Below are 11,415 nucleotides of genomic sequence, written 5' to 3'. Positions count from 1 at the left end.
ATTTTGGTTTTCTGCTTATTTCCGAAACAACGGCGCAAACAGTCTGCGTTTCCTCTCCCTCTCCCCCATCTTCTTCACCATTCTCTCTCTACAAAAACCTTTTTTACTCTCTGTTTGAAATTTCAAGGGCAGGGAGAGAGAAACCCCATCCACCCCAACTTCACCAATCACAGATACAACACTCTCTACCCCCTTCCCCCATCTTCTTCTATTCTTCTTCTTCTTCTTCTTCTTCTTCTCTCTCTCTCTCTCTCTCTCTCTCTCTCTCTCTCTCTCTTTTATCATCTTTTTCCTCTACCCCTCTTTTTTTTGGAGGGGAGATTATAGCTACCTATTAAGACTAGAGCTCAACTCTATCAACCAAAGAAGATCTGGTGTTGATTCTCTCTGTTTTTCTTGCTTCCTCTTTTCATTTCTTTTTTTTTTTTCAATCGCTTCTTACTCGTGGGCTGGGTTGCTTTTTTTTTTTTTTTTTTTTTTTAAAAATATTTATATATCTTTTTTCTTGTAATCGTATTTCTTTTTTGGTTCTCCCTCCCCTTTTCTTTCTTGGTTAATCTTTTTCTACGCAGTTTTTTTTCTTTTTAATTTGTTCTGAGGAAGAGGAGGTGTTCTGGGATTGATTGATTTGGGTTTCTGTTGGTGGGTTGGGTTTAAATGAATGGAAATTGGGATGGATTGGATTAATGGATGAGAGAGATGGGATTGCGGATCGTTTGAGGTTTGTGCATGTGTTGGAATGCTAAGATCTGAAGCTGGATGTGAATGGAATCTGATGTATTGGCGATTGCTTGGTTTTCCTTTGTCAGGTTTGCTATATTCTTTCTCTATTTTGTGTTCTGACCTTTTTTTTTACTTCTCTGATGGTTGGGGATTGGTTGGTGTGGTTTTCAATTTCTTGATAATGCTGTTGATTTTTTCTTTTCCCCTTATTTTTCGTTGGTGGAACTTTGATGGGAAAGTTTAAATCGGGGTGGGGATCGGGATTTTGTTTTTAGTTAGAAGCGGATTGTTACTTTTTTTTTCTTTTTTCTTTTTTTATAATGGGGATTTTAAAATGTTCCACTTGGCTGATGAGGTTTCTCCGTGCTTTCTATTTTGTTTCCAGGAAATGGGAATTGGAGATGCGTGTATTGTTGTTATAGTTGATGCCAATTGCTACTCCGTTATCGGCAAGTTGTTGGGGCTTGAATCTCTCGAATTTTGGGCGTTAATGGATTGAAGAATCTTGGGTTTTGGATGCAATGTTAAAGGCATTGCCATCTGGGTTTCTGATTTTGTTATTACTGGCATCTGTTTCTGCTGCCGACAACGGATTTCCGAGATGTAATTGTGATGACGAGGGTAGTTTATGGAGCATCGACAGCATTTTGGAGTGTCAGCGTGTGAGTGATTTTTTGATTGCTGTGGCCTACTTTTCTATTCCTATTGAACTCCTCTATTTCGTTAGTTGCTCCAATGTGCCCTTCAAATGGGTTCTATTTCAGTTTATTGCCTTCATTGTTCTATGTGGGTTGACCCATTTGCTCAATGGTTGGACTTATGGCCCCCACTCTTTCCAGTTGATGCTAGCTCTCACCGTCTTCAAAATTCTTACCGCCCTGGTTTCCTGTGCTACTGCTATAACCCTCATCACACTTATTCCTTTACTTCTCAAGGTGAAAGTGAGAGAGTTTATGTTGAAGAAGAAGACATGGGATCTCGGAAGAGAAGTTGGTATGATACTGAAGCAGAAAGAAGCTGGCTTACACGTTCGGATGCTTACTCAAGAGATCCGCAAGTCTCTTGATCGACATACGATACTTTACACGACCATGTTTGAGCTGTCTGAAACTTTGGGTTTGCACTACTGTGCAGTTTGGATGCCTAATGAGAGCAAGACGGTGATGAATTTGACTCATGAGTTGAAAGATAGGAGCTTCTCAAATGGATACAATGTTTCTATACCAATAAGTGATTCCGATGTCATTAAAATCAAGGGCAGCGATGGTGTTAATGTTCTTGGGCCTAATTCGGCCCTTGTTGTTGCTAACTGTGGCGAGTCTGATGAACGTGGTCCTGCAGCAGCGATTAGGATGCCAATGCTACGTGTCTCCAACTTTAAGGGAGGAACTCCTGAGATAGTTCCAACTTACTATGCGATTTTGGTTTTAGTTCTCCCTGGTGGACAACCTAGATCTTGGAATAACCAGGAACTAGAGATAATAAAGGTGGTTGCTGACCAGGTGGCTGTTGCTCTCTCCCATGCTGCTCTTCTGGAGGAGTCCCAGCTCATGAGAGATAAACTGGCTGAGCAGAATCGAGATCTGCAACAGGCCAAGGAGAATGCTATGATGGCAAGCCAAGCTAGAAACTCCTTCCAGAAGGTAATGAGTGATGGGATGAGGAGACCTATGCACTCCATCATGGGTTTGCTTTCAATGTTGCAGAATGAGAATATGAATGATGACCAACGAATTATACTTGATGCTATGGTGAGGACTGGCAATGTTGTATCTACATTGATAGATGATGTTATGGAAGATCCAATTAAGGATAGTGCAAGATTTCCTTTGGAGTTGGAGATGAGATCTTTTAGGTTACATTCTATGATAAAGGAGGCAGCTTGTCTTGCCAAGTGCTTGTGTGCATATAAGGGCTTTGGTTTTGCCTTTGAAGTTCAGAGGTCTCTCCCTGATCATGTCATGGGCGATGAAAGAAGGGTTTTTCAGGTGCTTTTGCATATGGTGGGGAGCCTATTAAATGACATCAACCAGGGAGGAGGATATGCTTTGTTTCGGGTTGTGGCCGAGAGTGGAAGTCAGGGACGGAATGACCAAAGGTGGGGTAATTGGAGGCAAAGCTCTTCTGATGGGGATGCCTTTATCAGATTTGAGATTGGGATAAATAAGAGCAATTCTCAATCAGAGGGCTCTATTCCAAATGTGGTATCTGGTGATCGGAGATACGCCAGTGATGGAGCTGAGGAACGCTTGAGTTTTACCATCTGCAAGAAGCTTGTTAAGGTCAGTTTTTTTTTTTATTGCGTTTTAGTTTAATCCTTCTACTCAGTCATTTTGATCTTCATGAAACTAGAGATTTTGCATTTTCTTTACAAGCCTTGGTTTCTTCTACTACTGTAGTCTGAGGGGAACAAAAATTTTCCGAGTCTTTGCCTTTATTTGAGTAGCTTTAACTGTGATCGTTTCTTCCTATGGAGTTTTGGCTAATCGAACCTAACATTTTTGTTTATTCAAGTTATATATTTTTTATTGTTGGTTATTTCTTACTACTACTGAACGGATTATAGTTTGGACTTCGGATTTTAATCTATAATCTTAATATTTTTGTTTTACTTAAAACTTTTAGCAAAAAATGTTTTTATACTTTATTGAGTTTCTGTTTGGAGGAAGATTGTTTAGTTTCAAGGTCTTTTATATGGATAACTAATCTTTACCAAACGCTTGCTGTTCCTATTAGACGCTGGTCCAAGCAACTATTTTTAGACTTAAAAATTTTGTGCTTCCTTTTACCATCCAACTCTATCTTTTTCTCCTTTTTCTCCTTTTTCTTGTTTCTCTTTTTGTTAATGATCTTATCACTGGCAGTTGATGCAAGGGAACATATGGGTAATCCCTAATCCTCAAGGATTTACACGAAGCATGGCACTTGTTCTTCGTTTTCAACTTCGACCCTCCATAGCAGTGGCCATGCCTGAACCTGGAGAATCATCAGAACATCCACACTCCAATTCCATCTTCAGAGGATTGCAAGTTATTTTAGCCGATGCAGATGACATGAACAGAGCTGTGACACGAAAAATGCTCGAGAAGTTGGGCTGCAACGTGACTGCTGTTTCTTCTGGATATGAATGTCTCACAGTCATGGCACCAGCTGGTTCTTCGATCCAAGTGGTGCTCTTGGATCTTCACATGCCAGAATTAGATGGTTTTGAAGTTACAACAAGGATTCGAAAGTTTAGAAGCCAGAATTATAGGCCAGTGATCATTGCATTAACTGCAAGTGCCGGTGAAGATTGGGAGAGATGCGTGCAGATTGGGATGAACGGTGTCATACGAAAACCGGTTCAGTTACAGGGAATCGCCCATGAGCTTCGCCGTGCTCTGCTGCAAGCAAGTAAGGTTGTGTGAGGAGGAATAGAGAACCTGGCAGTTAATGTTTATGTGCAAAAATCTGGTTATCTTGATAGAGAGGTAGCAAGCAAATATAATTAGTCTCTGACCTCAAAAGTCTGAGTTTCCCCATCAAATCTCTTCCGCCAGAGAGGAATGTTACGAACTCGAAAAAATGTTCAACAATTTCACAGTGAAAAATGGTATACAATAGTTGTCCCTACTCTCTTTTCCTTTCACATCTTCTTCTCCTTCAATCCTATCTAACACGGAGGGAGGGGAAGGAAAGAACATGGCCGCTCCCCATTATTCTTTCTTATATCTTGTCATAGTTTGACTTAGGTTGAAAAGAAAAATCAAATCAATTCGATGAATGGAACCGAATAAATCTATTTTGAGTAGGTTTGATACGGTTAATTCTACAGGTTTGATTCTTAGAATCAAATCTATTATTTATGATTTGATGTTCGATCATATTTTGAATATATGTGATCATATATATATGTTATGTAAATTTCGTGTTATTATTTTTGAAACTTACTCAAGTCTGACCATATGCTTGGCTGCCATTTAGCAGTGCCCTTAGTTTTTAAACTGTGATTGAAGCCTCAATTATTTAACACCCATACTTCTAGGCTGCTTTCCAAGTTTTTCTCCCATTTTTCTTCAATTTTGTCCTTGCTCAAATGATTCTGAGCAAACTGTGTGGGTCTATCCGCACTTGAAACTGATCTATAGAGTTGGGAATAAAGTTTTTTCTTTCACTAATCTTTTCCTCAATCTCATCCATTTCCCCCTTTTCCAGTCGTTTATCTCGTGGGTTTCATTTCGTTGCTACAAATTTTTTTGATCCGTTGGTTGATATAGTCACTTGTGCTTTACAGAACAACTCAATTCGATTCTTCTACCATTGGTCTGTCTCACTCCTAGAAATATCTACAGAATCTAAACTCGTTAGGACTCTTCATTCAACCAGCTTCAACTAACATAAACACATATTGATTATCGTATAGGATAACTTGACGCTAATGCCCATATACATTACAAAACAATAATCTCCCTTCCAATCATATTTTCGTCAAGTTCAATTACCAACTTATATTCTCGTACAGAAACTGAGACCCAAAAAAAAAGAAAAAAGAAAAAACAAGTGAAGTGCTTTTATTGAGCAAACGAACAATGGGGCAGTAACAATTACGAGAGCTAAAAAGCTATTTTTCATAGGAGAAAACAAAGCTATTTTAGAGTTGACTTCTCTAGATCTTGCAATAGTTTCTGTTAGATGAGAAGGTTTAGAGTGAGAAAGTGGGTAAGTATCATATTTTTTCTTAGAGACATTTCGAAATAAGTTTACAATGTTTGGAAGCCATGATAGAAACAATTAGCAAACAAAGAATCAAATACGAACAACGATAATACATAGATTGACATAGTTTGTTACGAGGATGCTAACTATTTCAAGAAGATACAATACCAGAAAGATTTGAAGATATTTTTATTATCATTTATAAATCAAAAAAAAAAAAAAAAAACGAAGTAAGTATATCAAAGAGGATAAAATTTATGGTCGATAGTTAGAATGATTAGATAATAGATTCAAGGCATTTGAAAGGATAGGATGGGATAATCGTGTATTTAAAATAGAAATTTGAATAGAAAACATGCATGAATGTGGTACGTACATGGACTCTTTGTTTCAACGTCCAAAAGGCATTGGGTGGGGCTCTCTGTTTTTTGTTTTTTTGCTTATCCATGCCACCTCACCCTCTTTTTCTAATAATAATATCTTCGGTTTTTATTTTTAATATTGTTTTGTATATTATTTTGACAAAAATGAAAAATGTTCATGATGACCTTTTGGGCTGGCCTTGTGGGCCTTGTTTTAGAGAGAGAGAGTGTGTGTGTGTGTGTGTTTCTTTTCTTCTTTCTTTTATGAAAGTGATGCCTTTGCTTGTCAACATTATGTCATGGGTTTATTAATTATGGTAGAGTACTACCAATCCATCACTCTCACTCAATCCTACCCACTTTCTCTCTCTCTCTCTCTCTCTCTCTCACTATTCCATCCTTCTCTAGTATCTCTCTCTCTCTCTCTATATATATATATATATTATTTTATACATCTCTTTTCCCCCATTCTTTCGTGTTTGTTTTTGATTTGATTTCTTTTCTTCAATGCCACCATTTCTTATTTCTTTCTTTTCAGTTTAACCGTAAGATGAGAGATTGACTTCTTCTCAAATTCTTAACTGATACCGATGCATCGCTAGCATGCGATTGCATGCCTACGATTAAAAAGGAAATAAATATTATAATTAAACCTCTAGAATTGCAGATATAGTATGCATCTTTGACTTTACAAAGGGAAAAAGGAAAAGGGAAAGGGAAAGGATGACATAGGAGATAAAGCTAAGTGTGGGTACAAATTAATTAATAATGAGGAGTAAAAGGATTAGTGATAGCTTTCCCTTCTTGGTCACTATTTGATTGAAAAATTAGAAAGAGGGGATCTTTTTATGGTCAAATTAAATGGTGAAGCAGTGCAAGTTGAGGGCATGTTCCAATATGGATGATGGCATTTGTATAGGTAGCCATCATCCAACATATACTATTATTTTATCAATTTAAATACAATATTAGCTAACCCTACTTTTTATTCTCTCTCTCTCTCTCTCTCTTTATTATTATTATTTTACTCATTTGTTGAATCATAAAGTTGTGCCAGGGGTTATGTATCTCTTTCCCAACCTAATTTTATATATATGTGTGTGTGTGTGTATTTACTTTGTCTTGAGATCCTTTCTTCAAATCCCATTGGATTTACTTAAAAACTTTCCACTTGTGACTTACTCTTTTTAAAATATGATTCTGACCCTACATACTAAAAGTAATAAATATACCATGTTTTCATATTTGATTACTAATTTGTTTTGAACAAGTGTAATTTAACAAATTTATATTATGGAGTTTGAAATTAGAGATATGATTGAGGATGTGGATTTATTGAAATAATATATATATAGTTAAAGATTTAGAAGGGATATGTTAAAATGGAATGGGAAGAGTAGAATATTAGCAAGTGGAGGAGATATATATATATATATATATAATTGAACATATAGGGTATGGAAAGGGAGATGAACCTGTAGAGTCAATCCCAACTTGGGGGGGGAGGGAATTATTTTTTTGACTCTTTTGGAGATTAAATCTCGAGCTCCTAAACTTCGTAACCCTAATAATTCACAAACAAACCGAGAGGATGGTTGATTTTGATTGGTTTAAGTAAAGGAAATTTGGACTTTATTGTCGTTTTCTTTTCTTTTGTTGAAGATCAAAGAAAATATGGGAATTAGTATGATTTATTGAGGATGCTTCAATTAAGGAGAATAATTTGGGTGAATATGGTGGTTTGTGGGATATGGTTGGGTCATTTGCATTAATGATTCTCATTTGTCTCAACTTTTGGGGGTAATTTCTTCTATTATATCATTTGTTTCCCAATCTTAATCATAATAACCATTTACCAATGTACAAACCAACCATTTACCCATTTTATTAATATCCTTATTTTAATTACTAATATTTTCTCTTTTCTGTTTTCCATTTAGTAAAAGTAAAAAGAGTATTTTGGACTTTCATTCTTATTTTATTTTAATTTCTAAATTTTTAAAAACTTTTGTTGTATTCCTCAAACTTAAAAAAAAAAAAAAAAAAATTGGTCTATTTCATTTAACATCAACACATTCGTCAAATAAATCCAAAAACTAAATATTATTCTTCTTTTTTTTTTTAGTTTCTTCACATCTACTTCCATTATTTATCTATCATAGTTAGTTTTCGATATTATGTTTACTTTTTTATTATTATTAAGCCAAATGATGATGGTTAATAAAGAAGAGTTGGAAAAATGTTTGTATGAATAAAAAATCATTAGCCAGGGGAAATAAAGTTGTGTTGGTAGTGGGAGTGAGGATAGAAACTTTAATTTAAAATAAATAAATGATAGCGTGGACAATGAAAAAAATAAAAAAGAAAGAAGACATTAATTAAAGTATGAGATTCAATTGAGGGTCTTTTAAATAAATTGAAGTTATGAACTAAAATCATATGAAAGTTGTGGTGAATCCAAGTTGGTGGTGATGTTTTGAAAAGAATATAATTAAAGGGAATATTGGCATCTCATATTTGACAACACACCACTCTCTCATTTCTTTCCACCTTTAATTTCTTCTTTTCCCCTCTCAAATTGAGCGCTAAGATCCCTATTCATAACAGTTTTCTTATGCATTTTGGCTGGGTTGCTGCTTGGAGCTCTCAACTTGAATTGAATTGAATTGAATCTCACAAATTTTAATTAATCAAACCGATCAAAGTTATAATTTTCACAATGATTTTGGTTTTCGTTGCGATGATATTTCGAATTTGATTGATCGAAATTTTTCATGCCTATTTTGTTTTTTGTTTTTTTTTTTCTAAAAAACTTTATTTCTCCGACATAAACTTTCAATTCTTTTTTTATTTTACGGACAATGATTAGGTGCATCATTTCTTCACCATACAAAGATACATTTTTTTAAAAAAATTATTTGTGAATTTTATTTTTGTGAGGTAAAAAAAGATGGGAGAGCATATGAGATAGAAGTTTGATTTTCTTATTTTAATGATGTAAATAGAAAATTTTGAATAGATGGCTAAAACGTCTTCACTCATTGATAATCGTTGAAATCATTATTCTTTACCTTCTCCGTCACCAACTCAAATTATCCGAAGCTAAGCATATACTTCAGTTTGGAGTTTCTTACTTTCTATAATCGAGTCAGTGAAAAGAAGAACGTACTTTGTTGGTATAGACTTAGTAGCTACCATTTTTTTTTTTTTTTTGTATTTTTAAACCATACTTTCATATTATGAAAGTCTGTCTCTCAATAGATGTAATCTTAAATAGCTCATATACTTCTTGTAAACTCGGGTGTTACTTCCAGCTCTAGCCATAATTCAATGAAGATGAATATTAAAACTACAACTGTACATCTCTAGAATTAAACGTCCACACCTTTAATCATAAGAGATAACTTCATTCTAACAATATCAATTCTATGCATAGCTTTTAAATAGACTTATTAATTTTAAATAAACGTCGTAATCCAAACATATTTACATTCTTTGAATTACATTTTTTTTTCCAGTTGTCAAGATTTTGATTATTCGGCTATCTGAAAATAATCAATCTATTTTGTTGGGAAATTTTTGCGAACAAAATTTGATTTAGCTGCAATTTGAAATGAGTGAATACCTTGTGAAAGGAAATATGAGTTTTGAAGATTAAAGAACTTAGTAGGCCGGCCCATTGGGCTTCAAAGCCTTTCAGAAATAAACATACGTGTGGGTCTAAACTGAAAAGTGGAGAGGCCAGAAAGTGCACATGCCATTGCCAGCCCACGCAACTATTTTCCACAAAGTAATAACAAAATGAAGGTCTTAGTTTCTTTTTAACTCCCTTCTTTCTTTTTTTTATAAATGTATTGTAACTACGATTTTTTGGGTAAAAGATTTGAACTCGGGACCTCATATAATCAGGTAAAATTTGGTTTTTTCTCTCTCTCCCTTTTTATGGGTAAATTGGAAAAAATAAAAGAAAAATATTTTAATTACAACTATTAATAATTAAACCTTCAAACTTATACAAGTATTAAAATTGGATTCCTTACTTTAACCTTACATAATGGTAGAAAATGTATATATATAAATTTGAGGTTTTCAATTTTTATCATTTAAGGTTTAATTCTACATCGACTAATAAGTTTGAAATTTCGTAACACATGTAAAAGTTTGAGAATTCAAATTTTACTATTAAAAATTTGAGTGTGTAATTGCAACTATCAAACGGCAAATTGTCTTTTCTTTTTTCTTAGATACCAAAGAGTTTTTGAAATGTGAGGGACAATAAACAGGAAAATAATCGGTACAAAACTAAAAGGAATTCATCTACGTTAGGAATTAACATAAAAAACAACATAATCAACCTACCAAAAAACACATTATATATATATATATATATATATATATATATATTATAAAAAGAAGTTTATTTCTTTAATTTTTTATGTGGTTTTTTTTATTACGTTGATTTGATTTAAAATGATTAACTTTAAAGTTGGTATAAAGTGAATACCTTTTATATATATATATATATATCAAAATTGTATTTCAGGTGTAGTTACTAAATTCTCAAGTCTGTCACTGATTAAAGCAACACATTCTTATCCTATTGTCCCGTAGGAATTATAAGTTTGCTACATAGCTAGCTTATTATAATTCTCTCTCAAATAAGAATGAAGGAATAATAGAAGGAACGGAAAAAGAAATTATCTATGTTTATAAAGAGAGAGACTGAATTTATATTTTTCTTAGAAATATTTTAATTTTATACTTGAGAGTTTATATCAGTTTAAATGAAATTTGAGAGTTTGAATTGATACGATAAGAATTCATATTTATCATTTTATTTTTTAAAATAAAAATATTATGAAAACAAATTCTATAGGTTGAGTGTTGAAAGGCAATAAATGAAACAAAATCAAGCAAAAGAATGGGAAAGAAAAAATGTTGGTGGGCCTTGTTTTTGTTTGTTTGTTTTTGCAAATAAAATAATAAGTAGGTAAAAATGAAATGAATAATATTGATGACGTCTACCAATAAAGTTATCATAATGATATTTATAAAATTAAATAACGTGAAACTTAATTTGATATTTTCTATTCCCTCACGACCAACTTCCATATAATTATTAATTACGATGCCGGCCGTTGACTTACTCTTACTTTCATTTGTTGCAAACGACTTGTTTGTCACGTAAGCACCAGTGGTCTAGTGGTAGAATAGTACCCTGCCACGGTACAGACCCGGGTTCGATTCCCGGCTGGTGCATCCACGCTTTTAATTAGTCATTTATTTTTTTATGGATGTGGGGAAAAGGTAGTTTAAGTGTCGCACGTGTGAGGGGTGGTGGGGGTGGGGGCAGGGGGGCCACACGTGGGTGATGAGAGATGTTTGAGACTACTTGTGATTGAATATGTTTTGTCGTTTGTGGAAGGAGAAAACACAAAGTTGGGGCCACACTTGGATTGAGCATTGGATTTTTGCAAAATTGGAAATATTACTGCTTTTGGATACTCATCTCCATTTACTTTAATGGAAATTTCAATTCATATAAAAAAAAAAAAAAAACTTTTCTTCTCTTTTCTTTTTCTTTTTTTGCAAAGCATCATTTTGTCAAATCAAAATTTCCATTCCATTCCATTCC

The 11,415-nt window shown here is 34.1% G+C and overlaps 1 protein-coding gene across 1 annotated transcript; it reads left to right on the top strand.

Moving 5' to 3' along the window:
- Positions 1–1,244: 1,244 nt before the first annotated feature.
- ETR2 (ethylene receptor) lies at positions 1,245–4,333 on the top strand (the record flags this gene model as incomplete). The annotated part of the gene is given in 2 exon segments (NM_001297539.1): positions 1,245–3,005; positions 3,588–4,333. Coding segments are annotated over 2 exon segments (2,304 nt in total). The 3' UTR covers positions 4,131–4,333.
- Between the last annotated feature and the right edge of the window lie 7,082 nt (positions 4,334–11,415).

The sequence above is a fragment of the Cucumis melo genome, chromosome 6 (genome assembly GCF_025177605.1).
Source record: "Cucumis melo cultivar AY chromosome 6, USDA_Cmelo_AY_1.0, whole genome shotgun sequence".
Taxonomy (NCBI): domain Eukaryota; kingdom Viridiplantae; phylum Streptophyta; class Magnoliopsida; order Cucurbitales; family Cucurbitaceae; genus Cucumis; species Cucumis melo.
Note: the sequence above shows the minus strand (reverse complement) of the source record. Positions and strands in the feature narration are given on the sequence as shown.